At 34.7% G+C, this 18,248-nt stretch overlaps 1 protein-coding gene and 1 long non-coding RNA gene across 4 annotated transcripts in view; one reads left to right on the top strand and one right to left on the bottom strand.

The window, feature by feature from the left end:
* The window catches only part of LOC140686802 (uncharacterized), a 143,702-nt gene extending 127,354 nt beyond the window's left edge, over nucleotides 1–16,348 (top strand). Inside the window, exons 3-6 of one of the 2 annotated variants that reach the window (XR_012060736.1) lie at nucleotides 3,101–3,146; nucleotides 8,814–8,895; nucleotides 13,689–13,818; nucleotides 16,033–16,348. This is a non-coding gene — a long non-coding RNA (uncharacterized lncRNA). Of the gene's footprint in view, nucleotides 1–3,100; nucleotides 3,147–8,813; nucleotides 8,896–13,688; nucleotides 13,824–16,032 lie in introns of both variants that reach the window. The other variant, XR_012060734.1, reaches the window with a different exon arrangement.
* MTHFD2L (methylenetetrahydrofolate dehydrogenase (NADP+ dependent) 2 like) overlaps nucleotides 1–18,248 on the bottom strand; it is a 114,750-nt gene that overhangs the window by 72,412 nt on the left and 24,090 nt on the right. For both annotated transcript variants that reach the window (XM_031689253.2, XM_072941688.1), the window contains exons 4-5: nucleotides 2,987–3,139; nucleotides 1,751–1,858 (exon numbers count right to left, since the gene is read on the bottom strand). In XM_031689253.2, coding sequence (XP_031545113.1) covers nucleotides 1,751–1,858; nucleotides 2,987–3,139 — 261 coding nt within the window. The remainder of the gene's footprint in view (nucleotides 1–1,750; nucleotides 1,859–2,986; nucleotides 3,140–18,248) is intronic.

Here is an 18,248-nt window from a genome sequence, read left to right as displayed (position 1 = left end):
GAAAATAAAATTTCAAATGAAGGTGAAAAATACATCATTAACCTTGGATTATGTTACTCTAAACTTTGTAGTTATGTCTATGGCCACAGAGTATTAACTTAAGCATAATAATGGAAATAATAGTAGTAGCCACAGTTTACACATCCCAAGGGCCTACTTAACCTACTGCGTGAGGCACTGTGAGTAGAGCTTTACACTCAAATCTCATTCAATTTTCACAATAACTCAGTGAAGAAGGTAGTAATACTATCTGTGCTTTACAAATGAGGGAAATGGAGGCTTATACAGATTAAATGACTTGTCAAGGACACAGGGCTTGGTAGGAGAGGGGTCTGACTTCAAGTCTTCTGTCCTCCTAAACACGCAGTCAGCACCCACCGGCCAGCTCAGAACACCATGTCCTTGTATGGCCTTGGGTAAGTCACTGAAGTCTCGACAGCTCATTTCCTCTGACTGCAAAATCCAAATACTAATCTATGCCGGAATTATTGAGGATTAAACGAGATAGTTCACAAGAAAGTGCTGTGCAAGTAATGGAGTTACATAATGCTGTTGCTATGTTATCAATGAGATAAGAAAATGAAATGTTGAAAATGAAGAAAAAATTGCCCATTGGCTCTTGGTCAAAATTTCCCAACAAAACTAATACACCAAGGTAAACTTCCCTGGTTGTTTTACCTTGCTTAACACAGAAACGGTTACATAAGGGAAATATGAATCAGTATCTCCGTAAGAGACAGATAGATAAGCATTAATAGATTAAATTAGAAGGGAATAGTAAAACCAGAAATGCAACTTTGTGGATGGTTACGATGCAAACTGTGTTCATACTACCAGATTTGGCCTTTCAAAGAGCTCTTCAAAACTAAGGCTTCTTAAAGTTACCTTGAGTCACTATCAGGCCCTAGTTTACTATGATGCACATACACATTTTGATTTGTGGCAATATTTAAATCCTTAAGTCCAAGGAGAAAAAACAATATTCAAAAGTCTTAGAATTTATCACTTTAAATAAGTGATACATTATAATTGGGCTTATTTTTCCATACGGATTTGTGGCTTAAAAAATTATTTCATATGCATCATGTCAATCAAGATCATAAAATTAGTACTGTTGACCCTTGAACAATGCAGAGATTAAGGGCACCAACCCTCTGCCCAGTTGAAAATCCACACGTAACTTTACAGTTGGCCCCCATAATCATGGTTCCGTGTGCATTGATTCAATTAATTCACCCTGTAGTACTGTAGTATGTATTCAGTGAAAAAAACCTGCATGTAAGTGGACCGATGCAGTTGAAACCCATGTTGCTCAAGAGTCAATCATATCTGAATAAATGAAATCAGAAAACTGGAATTCACCAAGGTTAATAGTGGTAAAACAAAGTCTTTTACCCATACCTTGGTGGTGTGTGTTGGGGGGTGTGGTGTGTATGGACAGACACGTATCTATTAACATGTGATTTTTATGTATCTAGTATGTGTCTAGCCTTTCCACCCTTCTTAATGTTTAAATTTTTAATGATTTAAAGGAAGTGTATATACTCAAGAAAAAGTAGGAACAAAGGGGTCACATATTTCCAATAATTCTTATATTCATTATCAAGGTGCTCATGTCATTAGAGAAGGAATAAGGAAAATCTTTATTTGCATAAACCCACAAATATGCTAAGTCACATTTTCAAACATCTTCATCTGATGATTTTAAGAAGAGACTGTATGAGTGCCTTCAATCTCCAGACCCACCTACCTCCCGGCCGTTCGTGTTCTCCGTCGGTGTGGAGGAGCATGGCAATGGGCATCCCCACATTCTTGGATCTTCCAACCACAACCACGTTTTTCCCAAATGTTTCAATCCCTTAAAACACAGAGTTTGATTTAAATGAAGAATAAGCAACAAGAATGAAATTAAACAACAGTCAGTTGAAACAATCTTCAAAAACTTCTAATTAAATTTGAATTATTGTGTGTCTTGTCTATAATGTTCCCCCATTCATTCTTTATAAATATTTTTTTTATACGTCTTGGATTTGTCACTTCCCCTCTCATTACATCCTTATTAAAAAACCACAGACATTTTCAAGTTGCCATTAAGTTACTTTTAACTGTTAAAATGCACATGAAGAGTTAGAAATGCAGAGAATTAAAATATATGAATTACTGATTATAAAGTAAGCAAATACAACAATGTCGAGCTTAATTGGCAATCAAACTTTGAGCAAATCTGGGACAAAATGACATGGGGAAAAAAAGTGTTTTTTTCACAAAACTCATGCACTTTACTCCATAGGAGAGAACCACTAAAGTTATAGACTTCGAAAGGTCCAAAAGATAAAGCTTACAGATTTAACATCCTTTACCTCTTTAGGGCATAATTTCTTCTTAAGTAAAACGAAGAAGTTAGAATTAAGGTTTTTCCAAGTACTAACATTCTAAGAGTATGATTCTAGGGTCTGCTTTCCCTTGGAAGTTTTTTCTCTCACTTAGAAAACGGCAGATTAGAAAGGAGGAAATGCTGCCAGAAATGGAAATGACAGTAATGGAGACTTAAGAACCATCACCTGCCTCTTCGAGGGTCTGTCGGAGCATTACTATATTTAGACTGCATTTCAAGGGCAAGTGTTTATGATGAAAATCTAGGTCATCAGAGATGGTTCAAAAGTGTTCAGCACATTTTGTTTTGAAAAGTAAGGAAAAACATAATACATTTTGAAAAATGTACATCAAAATACATTAAATTTAAAGTTTGAAAGTAGGGAGACAAATGTACTGTTTGGAAAATTCACTCCCTAAAGGATAAAACAGCATTCACTTGTAACCTGGCACATGTCTTCATTTGTTTTTATTTTATATTATTCTTTGACTTCTATGACTTTATATATTTCTATAGACTGAAGTTTTATGGCTTATATTCTTTCACTCTTTCCATCAAGGCGATGCACAAATCCTCAGTTTGGCAGTTAGCACTCATGTTCCGTAGACCAACCTGTTCTTTTGATTATTTCCCAAACAGCACTAGCAGTGGCAGGTATGAGAGAATGCTGATCAAGGCACAGTCTTCCGATGTTGATAATATGAAATCCATCTACATCTTTTTCAGGGGCAATTCCATTGCATACTGTCCGCTCATCCACATGGTCTGAAACGTAAGTAAAACTGATGTAATTTTATCATTGTTATTTATTTGAAAATCTGGAAAATTAAATCTTAGCACCTACAGCCAGATCACTTATGGTTCAGCTTCAGTTAATGTATAAAATCATCCTCTCTCCCCTTTCTTGCCACCAAAATAGTAAGCCAAAGTGCCCTTGACCAATGGCTGTAATTAACCACTATAAGAGTATATGCAAGTCCAGAACCAGAAATGGCTGGCCCAGTGAAAGAGAAAAATCTGTGAAATAAAACAATGCCAATGAGATCTGAGAACATCCAGGTGATAAGTCTTTGCCTCAATAAGATTAGGTATTTAAATCTATGTTTTTCCTATATATTTCCACAAATAGGTTTCTATTGAATATTTCTAGCATTACAGATTAAAAGGGCTTTGTTAGTGTTAAAAATAGTGATAACTTCAGTAATGCCTAGCTTCCTCCCAAATGACATAACAAAAAGCAAGTAACACACACATACATGTCATTTTCCTGAAGCATCAGTACATTGGAATCCAAAATATCATATGGTTTCCTTTATGAAAGGAAAAGAACATAACATGAGTAATGAACTAATCAAATGAGATGTGAGATTCCAATCATCTCATTTTGAAAAGCAGTGAGTATAGAAATATAAAATAAGCTCTTAATACTATTCTGTGCAGAGTAGCTTAGGTTACTGGAAACCCAACAATTAACCCACGTGCCTAAAATATTAAAATAAAGGTGTGTTTGCTACATAAAAGTTTCTTAATGCATTATTCAATGAACGCCACTTAGACATAATTTTTTAAAAACATTATCAGAGCCCAAGTTTACATTGTTTTCAAAGGACTATGCCTTATGCCTTAGACCTTTTGCATTCTAAAAGTGCCACTACTGCCATCTCACTTCAGACAGACCCAGTTCACCATCACTAGACCAGCAAAGTCCTTTACGTACATAAAAGTCATAATATGAATCATATTCAAGTAGAAAGTGGGCCTTTGGAATATCTCTCCAATGAACAGTTTGTCACTTTTGGTGACTGCATTCATTCTATGATGTCCTAGCAGTGGAGGCCTCCACCTGTTTTCTCTGAAGTTATAAGATGATTGTACAGGTTCTAGTAAAACTTTTTCATTTTTTAGAATTATATATTTAACTTACTATTTGAGGACAAAAACAGTGGTTCCTTTTTTAATCTGGAGGAAGAGGATGATGATGATGATGATGATGATGATGGTGATGATTCGTTTTTTAGACACCTACTACTCAGGCAGAAGCTTCATGCCATGGACATTTCTTACAACAACATCAAAAGCTTTGTAAATTAAAAAAGAAATAACTGTAATTGAACTCTCCATTATTGAGCTATGGCTTAAATTAGTTTATTTTTAAGTTCAAAATCGGCTAATGTATATCTGAGCCAACAATAGATGTATGGTTGAAAGAATCCAACAAAGGCTCTTTTGTAGATTTTGAGAGCCATCCTCTTACCAAATAAGCCTGAGCTATCTGAATTTCATCATCCACTGGTCTGTGCTGCTTTATTAACTAAAAATAACATCAAGTTGTAATGAATAATTCATCTCATGCAACAGCTGAAATAGGAAGAAATGGAAGCATCTGAAAATTTGGAGGCAAGCACTAGAAACTGATAATTACAGACTTGTCCTCTTCTGTACTTCTTAAATTTCAACTCTGATCACCATTTTAGAACAAGTTTATCTTAAGCTAATTAAGTAATTTTGTTTCAAAGACAGATGTGTGGATATATAAAAGGTGTGATGTAGAGAACACATGAAAATGGATTATTCATGTGCTGAATATTTAATCTAAAAGGAAAATAACTGATAGTAGTAGGTTAAAAATGTTAAAGATCATGAAAATCAAGAAAACCAATTCATATGTGATTTTTATGTAACTATTATCTCAGCAGTGGGTTAAATCTCACATATATCATTTGTCAGGAAAGATGTACCTTTTATTATGTAATCTATTATTCTATCTATTTTATAAATTTATCTATTTTATTATGTAAGTGCATAGAGTAATATAAATTAGTATATCTTACATTAATAGTGCTTTATAATGTTTATGTTACCATCATAGATTTCGCCTTTTATTTTCATAGTTTCTGGGGTAGAAAATGTATCATCTCCATTTTAAAGATGACACTCCAAGAGTAAGACTCAGCCAATCTCAAACTACTACTAAGAGGAGGGTCCAGATAAAATCCACATCTTTCTGCCCCCAAACGTCTGTATTACATAGAAATCATAAATACTAGTCATCTTAAAAACCACTCAAACACTAAAATGAGAAAGGGCTCCTATCCCTTCTAATCAAGACATTTGATTAAGACAATCCTAAAATACCCCAAGGAATGTACTGTTTCTTCTAGGCCTCCAAAGACAACAGCATCCCTAGAGTAACTAACACATGTCTAAACACATGCAAAAAAGCATTAAACATTTCATGCAAATACCACCTTTTGTTGTTTGAGTAAGAGAAATAAACATATTTCATGATTTTGACTGACTGCTACGGAAAGTCCCCTGATACCTCACTCCTGGGGACCCTGACTTGAAAAGAAAAAACATTCACAAGACTCAACAGCATTAGTTTTTTCAAAAGGCTTATAAAACATTTTCGATTCATAGAATATGCTGGCAAACAATTAACCACTTAATATCTTACCCAAATGAATGGGGAACCTGGCATTATTCACTTTGTGTTTTTTCCCATCTACTTAATATTATGAGAAGTCATTAAATCATGCCAGAAAAAGAGTCATCAAATTAAATTCATAACACTGCAACAGAACAGGTCTGGAAATACCTTTAGGGACCACACTGTAGAACTCAACACTGAATATTTATTTTTTGTGATTTATTTATTTAATTGCCTTCAGATAAGGAACAACAACAACAACAACAACAAAAAAAACAAACAAAAATTACTGGTTTATTTTCCACCCAAGGATTTTCACATTACTGTTTAAAAGTACCTTCTTCCACTTCCCCAGTGCTTGTTGGATAAGTGCAAGCTCGTTAGCATACTAAGTCATATGTTCCTTACTTTCTTTTGTCCTATACTTTCCTCTCTTCCAGTGCGCCATCTCTTTCCCAGCCACCATTATCACACACCGTTAACTCAAGCCACACCAAACTGTGCCCAATTCCCAAACCCTTAGCGTTAATTTTTGCATTTCTGGGTTATTGTTCATGATTATTTTTCCATTACCAATTCCTTCCTCCCTGTTCTTTCACATCCTATTTATTCTTTATTATGTTGATCCACTACCACCTGCTCCCTCATCACAAATTGAAATGTTTCTTTTCTTCTCTGGTCTCCCACAGAACTGCTATCAAAAGTACTTAGCACATTAGTTCAGTTAGTTGATCCTGTTAGTTATTTAAGTATCTCTCTCATTTATGAGCCTTTTAGGGCACAGATCTTGTCTTATTAAACTGATTCACCCATAGCCTTCTCTTGGTTGATAGGAATTCCATCCTTCTGTTTTATAAGCTAGAAAAACCTGGAGTCATTCTGAAACCTCACTTTCCTTCACAGGCCACATCCAAGCCACTGAAAAATCTGTTGGCTCTTCCTTCATAAACATCTAGCACTTCACCAGTCTTATCACGGCCACTGATAACACTGGTTTGAGTGGCCATTATCTCTCCTGTGAATTCTCCAGCCTCCTAAGTAATCCTCTGCTTCTACATTTGCATCCATAGAATCTATTCACAAAATAGCAAGGGTTATATTTGAGAAATGCATATCTGATCACACTACTCTTCTCCTTAAAATCCTGCTCTTCTTGCTCTTCCTCAGACCTATCAGGCATTTTCCACCTTGATTATTGCTCTTCTGTCAGCCTGGAGGCTTTTCAAAAAAAACTGCCCCTTTGGCTAAATCCCTCTCATCTTTCCAATCTTTGCTTAAATTCCACATTCTCTGTGAGGACTATTCTGACCACATTATTTAAAAATGTACGCACCATGTCTGATAATGTTAAAGTTGTTTATATTGGACCAAATGTCTCAACAGAAAACAACTGTAAATATTGGGAAAATTATATTAAAACAACCACTGACAACCCTGGAGAGTTACCAGAAGCAGATAGATTTGGAAGAGGGTGGGCATCTGAATGGAATGTCTCTGAAAGAGTTTCTGATTTGGGAAGAATTTGGATAGAATTCTGCAGTTTTACTTGCTTGAGGAATCAAACAACGAAGTTTGGGGCTACGACAGAAGCTGGAAATCAAAGGAAAATATCCAGCAAAAGCAAAAACTGCAGAAAAGAGACTCAAATTGTTTCTATAAACTCTGTCCAAATCTCTGACTGACCTTTGAACAACATACACAAGAGGCAAATTCCAGGAAGCCCATCTAAGACTAACAGAACTAGACAGATTGCAGCTGTGGTTCACCAAGGGCAAAGCAAAGCTTGAAGTTCTCAATATGATAGGCACTCACACACAAAAATTTACAGCTATTATACTCAATAATGAAATACTGAATCTTTCCCCCAAGATCAGAAGAAGGCAAGGGTGCCCACTCCCACCATTTCTATTCAGTGTTTTATTGAAGATCCTCGCTGGTGTAATAAGATAAGGAAAAGAAAAAAGAAACCCAAAGATCAGGAAAAAAAGAAGTAAAACTCTCTAGCTACAGATTGTTGTTAATGCAGAATATTCTGAAGAATTTACAAAACAATAAAAGAACTAATAAAGTGAATTTAGCAAGATCACAGAGTACAAAGTCAATATATAAAAAAATCAATTGTATTTCTGTATACAAGCAGCAACTACTAAAAATGAAATTGTAAAAGTTCTATTTACAATAGCTCATAGATCATAAAATGCTTAGGAGTAAATTTTAAAATTTGGGGGATGATACCTATAATGAAAACTACAAAACATTGCTGGCAGATTACCTAAATAAATGGAATGTACACCATATTCATGAATTGGAAGACTCAATAATGTTAAGGTATCAATTCTTCCAAATTGATCTATAGACTTAATGTTATCTCAAAAATAATCCTATGAGGCTTTTTGGCAGAAGCCGACAAACTGATTCTAAAATTTGTATGGCTATGCAAAGGACTTAGAATATCCAAAGAAATCCTGAAAATGAACAAAGTTAGAGGACTTAGAATACCTGACTTTAAGACTGGCTACAAAGGTACAGTAATCAAGACAGTGTGGTATTAGTGTAGGGATAGACAAATAGATCAGTGAAACAGAAGAGAGAGACCAACTTTAGACTAAAACTTACACAGTTTGATTTTTAACAAAGGTGTCAAAAGCAATTTAATGGGAAAAGGAAAGTCTTTTCAAGAAATAATACTTGAACAACTTGACAGCCATACAGAAAATAACCAAACTGAGCCACAGTCCCTACTTCAGACTGTGAAGAACATCTGTCACCCCAAAATGTGTTTCTTTGGCATGAGAATTAATTTTTACCTCCCCCTTAGCTTCCTAAAGAATTTAGATAGAAGACCTGTCCCAGAATAGAGCTGTCACCAGATTCTGCAAAGAATATAGGCTAATTGTGTTGGGGGAAACTTTAGACAGAGCCTAGACATGAGAGTCCACTCTGTGACCCATTGTCTCTGCAATGCCCAGCAAGTATTTGTTTACTAAACATTTGCTTTTGCATCTCCAGGTGAGTTGCCTTCTTCCCCTTTGAAGTCCCAAACCATTACCCCTGACATCCTCTTTTGTCTTTAGCTGAATATGGCATTCAGGTGAGGGTTTCAGCCATTTTGGTGAGTTACTCAGTTTTCCTGGATCACTCTCACGTATACATGTTATTAAACTTTTGTTTGATTTTCTTCTGTTAATCTGTCTCATGTCAATTTTATTCTTAGACCAGCCAGAAGAAGAACCTAGAAGGGTAAAGGAAAACTTCTACCTCCTTGATAGTACCATACAGAAAAATTAATTGGAAATGGTTTATAAGCCTAAGATAAAACTGAAGAGTTTCTAGGTGAAAACTTTAATTTGTGTGCTAGGTGCAGGCAAAGTTTTCTTAGAAAGAACACAAAAAGCATAAAAAAAAGAAAGAGAAAAATTGATCAATTAGACTTCAGAAAAATTAAAATTTTATGCTCATGGAAAGACACCATTAAGAAAATGAATAGGCAAGCCAAAGATAGGGAGAAGACGTTTGCAAAACACGTATCTGACAAAGAACATGTGTTGAGATACATAAAGAACTACCAAACCTCAATCACTAAAAGATAAATAATTTAGTTTTTTTAAATGAGCTTAATACTTAAACAGGCACTTTACAAAGTAAGATATTCAAATGGGCAATATGCTTGTAAAAAAAAAATCAGAACAGAGAACTTAAGGGTGAGAATGAAAAGTAGCCAGAGGTTGACCGCGAAGGGTCACAAGGAAACTCTCTCAGGTGAAAAAAAAATTCTGGGTTTTGATAAGAATTTAAGTCAAATGAGAATTTGCATTTTTCAAAACTTATAGAATAGCACACATATGATGTGTGCATTTCAATGCATGTAAATTTCACATGGAAACTGTAATGATATGCACACTGACATTTTAGAGGTACATTACTTGTTCTTTTTTAAACGCTTTTAAAATTAGATGGATGATTAGATAAATAATTGGATAGATGTAACAAAGCAAATATAGCAACATGTTAATTACAGAATCTAAGTTGTGGGCATATGTATGTTCACTATATCATTCTTTTTTCTGAATGTTTGAAATTTTTCATAATAAAATATTGAGGGGAGAATAAAAATACAACCCATCCCTGAACATCTGATGCTCTTACCATGCTCTGCTTTTTCTTTTTTTTCACATAGCATATCAACTTCTAATAAATATACAGTAATTGTTTATTTATTATGTTTATTTTTAATTGTCTGTCTCTCCTACTACTCCACAAGGGCAAAAACTTCTTTTTTTCAATGATGTACTCCTAGCACAAAGAACAGTGCCTGGAAATTGTTGAATAAATTATTACTATTACTCTTGATTTACAGACTGAGAAACAGACAAATGAGTGGACAACTGGAGACAATTAGAATGGTCTTTCTACAACCTCTGACATCCCTCTTTTTCAAATATGACAAAAAACCAAAGATGGCTTTCATTAAAGTCTTGATTTGCTGCATCTACAATATTAGATATTTGGTACTTTTTATCCTCCAATATATATTTAAAGTAAAGATTCATGTTTGTTTGTTTGTTTTTCATTTCTTCCTTTCAGGGCCTGAAAAATCAGAAATCTCAGGCAAAGCTTTACGCTTACACATTAAAGCCCACACTCTGAGTAAGTGTAGATAAGGTCCCTGAAAATTCACTCATTTATTCATTCAAGAGATATTTATATATTTATGATATATATTTATTGAGTGTCTACCATATGCCTGGCACTGTTCCAAGGGTTTAGGAAAAATAAGCGAACCAAACAGGTAAATCTCCTACCCTCTGGAGCTTACATTCTAAAGAAATAAAGGTCTGCCTTTATTTAGCTGTAGTCTCTCAATTAGTTAATTATTTACTAGAAGTAAATGAGAGATATGCTTTTGGAAACTGTTCACTGTTCTCAAACCAATAAATAATATTTAAGTTACACCCTCTGGATTCTACATGAATGTATTCTGACAGAAAATACTTAGAAGGTGCTTACCACTTGCCTAATATCATTTAAGAATTATTTCATCATCAAGGGGTGAGAGGACAAAAAGGGAATATGAAGTGACTACTCTCACTGTATCACTCCACCCCCACATCTGAGAAAACAGCAGAGCCTGGAGGTGGAGCAGGAGGTGTCCGCTGGGCCAGAAAGGAGTGGCCCTGGCCCTCCACATTTCCTTACCTCTTTCTCCTATAAAGCCACAGAAATGACACAGGACATCCCCAGTCAGGCTTGAAGACACCCTGGTTTATTAAGCTGTTGGTTTCCTAGACTGTATACACAGTGGCTTCTGTCAAATACATTGCACTGCACTCGAAGCAGTGTCTATTCCAGAGGAAAACAGGTAAGTGAGCATGTCTGATGAGCTGCTTTTATACATAGGGAAGAGATACTGTGTTTTAGGGACTCTGCAAACTTCTCAAGGCCAGTTAGTCGCAAATTGTTTTCTAACTAAACTTTCCCCTGTCGACTGAAATAAATGTGCAGCCTGAAAGTGGAGAGTTATGTTTTATTTGGTGGGAGGACTCGAGCTGGGAGGACAGCCTCTCAGGTCACTCCGAAGAGTTAGGGGAGGAGCTAGGATATATAGAAGATTTACAACAAAGACCAGGTAGTTGGAACAATAAAAGATTACTTGTTATCTGAAGAAAAACAGGCATCTCAAGTTAAAGAATTTAGTACTTTTCTATGTATGGGAAGAGGCAAACATTTGGGCTCATTGAATTCATTCCTTTGACAAGCACCTAGCTATCTAGGGCCGGTATCCTGTCCTTTCTTATTCTGAGTGCCCTCAGAGTGCACCATTGTGAGTGGCTGCAGAAGCCAGGCTGCAGGCTTGTCTTCACTGGGAGGTGGCGGCAGCCGCTGATGACTTGATGGTTTCAGCATTCTTTGTTTACTGATATGGTTTGCAGTATTTTTCATTCACACCCCCTAGTGACTATCAGAGAGTCATATATAGATTGGACTCTAGGTAAAATTTTTTCAACTGGTAAATGAACAAAGAGAGTCGGAGAGCAATCATATAAATAGATTTCTTGACAAACTTTCTACAAAGAAATATCCAAATGTTTCAAAGGACTTTTTGATTTTGGTAAATTCTTTAGCAAAGCCAAATGCACTCAAAAATAGGTATCATGGTGAAGGAAAAATAAAAAATATGAAAAAGGAAAGAGGTAACTATTGTTGTCCTGAGAAATTCTGGATTTTGAAGATACTTTGAGAAGTAAATTATCTCAAGTTACATGATATAACCTGTTTATGATAGCAGCTGCTCAAAAAGACGTAAGTCTATAGATCTGAGTGACTGAAATAACTCTTGGGGTGGTTTCCACCTGGGAGTGAATAGGGAGAGACATACGTGCCTACAGAGACCAACCAATCCCACTAATATGTAAGTCATAAAAGTGATTTACTAGGCTTCCAGTATAAACCATTAACATTTTGAAAAATCACTGCTTGCTCTATGCCGCCATCATGTGGTTATCATAAGCCACGTGCAGGAGAACAGTCTTCCATTTTATTCACCCTACATGCAAATTCTTTCGTAAAAATGTTAACAATCAGAAATTTTTTTAAGTAGATAAAGGATATCATGGGGCTGGCGTTGTTTCTATGTTAACACTCAAATCATGTCAGAAAGGATTTGAACAAAATAGTGTTTGGAATCTGGCCATTTTTCTTTGAATAAACGACATAAATTGATTGATTCGTAAGTCATGGCTTATGACACAATCTCAGTACTATTCCAAGCACAATACAATTTAAAATAATTAATTAGTTATTTTTAATAATAATCTGGGTGCATGCAAATCCACCACCCCAAACAAAAGTTACGGCCTTGACAGTAATCTATATTTCATATAGATTAATCCTATATTTCACCCACTAACTCATCCCATTTCCTGCTCCAGCCTGGAGTAAACATCCTGTGCCTGCCATTCCCTCAGCTTCCTTTCCATATTGTTTTATTGCATTTATTTGTATTCCTAATAGATTTGTTTTTTTAAACAACTTCATTTAAGAATATTTGAATAGAACAGACTGCACATATTTAAAGTGTACAATTTGATAAGCTTAATATATATATATATGAAACCATCACCCCAATCGAGATAATGAACACACACCACCCAGAAAAGTTTCCACATGCCCCTTTTCCTCATCCCTTCCTGTCCCCTCACCTTCAACCACCTATAAACACTTGCTATGGGCTGAATTGTGTCCCCCCTACAAATTCATGTGTTGAAGCCCAACCCTTAATGTAATGATGTGTAATTAGGTTTACATGAAATCTTCATGGTCGGCCCCTCATGATGGGATTAGTGCCCTTATAAGAAGAGACACCAGAGAGCTTGCTCTTTCTCTGCCATGTGAGAAGGAGAGAGTCATCTGAAAGGCAGGAGAGCTCTCACCAAAACCTGACTCTGCTGGCACCCTGATCTCAGACTTTGAGCATTCAGAACTGTGAGAAAATAAAGTTCTGTTATTTAAGGCACCCAGTCTATGATATTTTTTTATGCAGCCCAAGCCGACTAATAACCACTGATTTGCTTCCTGTCACTATACATTAGTTTGCAGTACATAGACTTTATATAAATAGAACCATAGAGTATGTACTTTCACTTGTCTGGATAATTTCACTCAGCATAACTATTTTGATATTCACTCATGCTGGAGTGTACATCAATATTTAATTCCTTTTTATTGCTGAGTAATATTCCACCGTATAGATTATACCACATTTATATCTATTCACCTGTTGATGAACATTTGAGTTATTTCTAGCTTTTGACCGTTAAAAACAATGCTTCTATGAATATGCATATACAAGTCTTTGTGTTAACACATATATCTTTTTTTCTTTAGGTAAATACAGAGACATGAAATGGATGGACCGTTGTACATATATATATGTAAATTTTTAAGACACTGCCAATCTTTTTTCAAAGTATACCATGTTGCATTCCCACCAACAACACATCCTCATCAATACATGGTAAGGTCAGTTATCTTTCTAATATCAGCCATTCTAATAGGCGTGTAGTAGTATCTTATTACAGTTTCCATTTGAATTTCCCTAATGACTACTGATGTTGAGTATCTACTTATGTGCTTATGTATCATTTGTATTTCTTCTTTGGTGAAGTGACTGTTCATATCTTTTGACCATTTTCAGTATTTACCCTGTTTGGTGTTCTTTATGATTTGGTGTGTGCCATTAATTTTGGACAGTTTTAGCTACTATTACTTCAAATATTTCTTCTGCCCTGTTCTCTCTTCTCCTGATATTCCAATCATCTGTATGTCACACCTTTTGAAAATGTCCTATAGTTCTTAGATGGTCTTTTCTGCATTTTTTTCTTTCTTTTTTCTCTCTGCATTGCAATTTGAGAAGTTTCTATTGGCATATTCTCAAGCTTACTCATTATTTCCAGTCTACAACTGAGCTACAACAAAGCATTCTTCATTGCTGTTAGAGTGTTTTTGATTTCAGCATTTCTTTTTGAATCTTTCTTAGAGTTTCCATCTCTCTGCTTTCATTACCCATATGTTCTTGCATATTGCCCACTTTTTCCACCAGAGCCTTTAACATGTTAATCACAGTTATTTTAAATTCCCAATAACTCCAAAATCTGTGTCATATGTGAATCTGTTTCTGATGGGGTTTTTTGTCTCTTTAGACTGCTTTTCTTTGTCTTTTGGCATGCTTTGTGATTTTTCTTTTTGGGGAAGAAGCCACATCTAAGACAATGGCCCCTAGGAGTTTCTCTCATGCTAATACACATTAATCTCCAGAAATTCATCAAAATTACGTTCAAGTATTCCAATCAGTTTATGGCTCCAGAAGCTTCTGTTACAGGTAAATAGATCTTGGTTGTAACTGGATTTGCCTGTCTCTCCAGATTTTGGGATAGTGGTTTGCCCTGCAACTTCAGTTCTCTGATGGGTCAAGAAAAGTATTGATTTTCAGTTTGTCCAGCATTTTCTTGTTATAAGGACAAGAGTAATTATGTTGTTCTGGCTAGAGTTGGGCTTTGTTTAATTGGGTTGTTTTTATTTTCTTGATATTGATTTTTGATAGCTCTTTATATATTCTGCATATATATGTTATCAAATACATGCTTTGCAAATATTTTCTTCTAGTCTTTTTTTTAGTCTTTTAATATTTTTTGAAAAACAGAAGTTTTGCATTTTGATGAAATCTGATTTATCAAGTTCTTGTTTCATATTCCTATGCAATCCAATTGCAGCAGCCCTCATTTATTGAAAAGCACATCCTTTCTGCACTAATTTATCTTTCCACCCTTTTCAAAAACCAATTGTTGATATAGGTATAGATCTATTTCTGGATTTTAAATTTTCTTCCATTGATCTGTTTTCCTATTTATTCCAGTACCACTCTGTCTTGATTACTGTAGCTTTATAATTAGTCTTTGAAAAATTTTAATTGAGGTATAACTGACATATAGTTTAGTTTCAGGTGTACAACATAATGATTCATTATTTACATATATTACAAAATAATCACCACAATAAGTTAACATCCCTCCAATACACAGTCAAAATTTTTTTCTTATGATGAGGACTTTTAAGGTGTATTCTCTCAACAACTTTCAAATATGCAATACAGTATTATTAACTTTAGTCACCGTACTGTATATTACATCCCCATGACTTATTTTATAACTGGAAGTTTGTTGCTTTTGATTTTAAGACATTTGATTAGTCTTAAAATCAGGAAGTATTAACCTTTCAACACTGTTACTAATTTTCAAAGCTGTTTTAACTATTCTAGGTACTTTGAATTTCCATATGAATTTAGCAATCAGTTTTGTCAACTGCTACAAAAAACAATGCTGAGATTTTCATTGAGACTGTCTTGAATCTACAAATTAATTTGAAGATAACTGACATCCTAACACTAGTTAGTCTTTCAATCCATGAATACAATATATTTATTTACTTAGGTCTTCTTTAATTTCTCTCAGGAATGTTCTATAGTTTTCAATGTACAAGTTTTTCACATCTTTTGTCAAATTTATGCCTAAAGATATTATATTTTTGATGCAACTTAAATGTCTTTATTCACTTCAATATCTGGTATCTGATGCTAACACACAGAATGGCAATGATATTTGCATGTTAATCTTGTATCTTCTAACCTTGTTAAACTCATTTATTAGTATTAATAGCCTTTCTCTTCCCCTAGGTTCCACTGGATTTTCTACATAGATGATCATGTTATCTGCTTTTAATTTTCTTTTTCTTGCCTTGCCTTATGTGTTGGTTAGAATCTCCAATACAATGTTGAATAGACATGGTTAAGAATGGACATTCTTAATTTCTTCCTGATCATATGAGGAAAATATTGTCTTTCATAATCAACTATGATGTTAGCTGCAAATTTTTCATATCTTTTATTATGTTTTGTTACTAGTTTTTAGACAGCTTTTTATCAGGAATCAATTATGAATTTTATCAAATAATTTATCTCTATCTATTGAGATAATCACATGACTTTTCATTTTAATTGGTTAATATGGTGAAATACATTGTTGGAATTTCCAATGTTAAACCAATGTTGCATTCCTGGAATAAAAGTCTTGATAGATTTTGGTCATGATGAACAATCCCTTTTATATATTGTTGAATTTTATTTCTCAAATTTTGTTAGTATCTTTTGCATTTATGTTCATGAAGGGTATTAGTTTGTAGTTTTCCTTTCTTTTATTTCTTTGCTTGTTTTTGGGTATTGGTAATTTTAGAATATAAACCACACATTAAATTGTTTTTCTTTGGGGTTTAATACCAAGTACATCCTAAAATTATTTTACTAATAAGAAAAATATCATATATATTTACTCACATAGCTATCATTTCTAGTGTTCTTCATTCCTTTGTGTAGAAACATATTTTCATCTGGTATCATTTTTTTCTGCCTGAAGGACTTCCTTTAATATTTTTTTATAGTGTAGGTTTGCTGGTGATTATTTCCCTAGCTCTGTCTGGATTCTATTCTCCCTAAATATCTAAAATAATATTTTATTTGTCTTTGTTTTTAAAGATATTTTCACTGAGTATAGAAGTCATTGTTATAGTTTTTTTTTTCTCAGTATTTTAAAGATCAAGATGCTCCATTATCTTCTTAATTACATTGTTTCTGATAAGAAATCTGCTATTTCTTTCTTTTTATCCCTCTGTATGTAATGTGACTTCTCCCCACTTGATGCTTTCAGTATTTTTTCTCTACATTACACTGGTTTTGAATAATTTGATTATGGTGTTTATATTGGTATAGTCTTCTTCATATTTCATGGGCAGGGAGTTTGTTGAGCTTGTAGATCTGTGGGTTTATAGTTTTCATCACATTTGTGTATTTTAATCTGAAATCCCAATCACTTGTGAAAGGATACTTATTTCTTACTCCTGTAACCTCTGTTAAGATTCCCACTTCCATCCTTCTTGTAATTGACAATCATCTATAATACATACCTTCCAGGATTAGTGCAACAAAAAGAGAAGTGGGGGTGGATGCCACGTAGCTTTTAACCATCTCAGTTCAGAAGTGGCTCAAAAAAAGTCACTTCCCCTCACAGTCCAGGAGCCAGAAATCACACGGCCCAAGCCTAATTGCTAAGAGAAGCTGGGAAATGTAAGGGAATACGTGGATGTTTCGAGAACTTTATTTGTTTGCCACACAAAAAAGCAGATCTAAAGCAGGGATTGACAGAACTGAAACAATTTCAGAGGGTGTGGCTGAAAAAGGCTCTCTGAGGCAGTGGCATTTAAGCCAAGACCTAAAGGTGGGAAAGAAGTCAGCACTGGTATGTTTAAAAGATAACCAATGTAGTTAAGAGGCCAGAGGCTAAAGCCCTATTCAAGTAATAAAATGTTATCCTACCTTGTTCTCTGTATAATAAATACTTAGGGCTACAGAAAGCTTTCTAGGGTCTGGCGTGTAAGATCCTCGCCAAATCTTGACCAGTGACAGAACTTACATACTACTGTCTTAGATGTAGAAGAATATGCAGAAGGATGAAACTTTAACGGAGGGGAAAACAAAAGCAGTGGCTGTAAAACTACAGGGTTCATTCATTCCAGCAATAACATTCACTAGGAATCTACCAGGATGCAGGGTGGAATTCAGGAATAAAATGTTGACTGCAATCCCCCCCTGATTTGGTGAAACTAATAGTCTAGTGGAAGAAACACATTACTAGAAAGTAATGAAATATTCTATGTGGAATTGTTCTGTGCACTCAGTCACAGAACTGGGGTTCCTCCCTAGAGAAAGGAGTAAAAATGCTATAACAAAGGTCAAGTCTAATTTAGAAGCTATTTAGAAATAAACAGGAAAAAAAGCTCTACAAAAATGGAGTCCAGGGTGATGAAAATTTCCCACTCTGTTGAAGAACATTATACATA

Source organism: Vicugna pacos, chromosome 2 (assembly GCF_048564905.1).
Source record: "Vicugna pacos chromosome 2, VicPac4, whole genome shotgun sequence".
Taxonomy (NCBI): Eukaryota; Metazoa; Chordata; class Mammalia; order Artiodactyla; family Camelidae; genus Vicugna; species Vicugna pacos.
The sequence above is the reverse complement of the archived record's forward strand: the minus strand, read 5'-3'. Positions and strand labels throughout refer to the sequence as shown.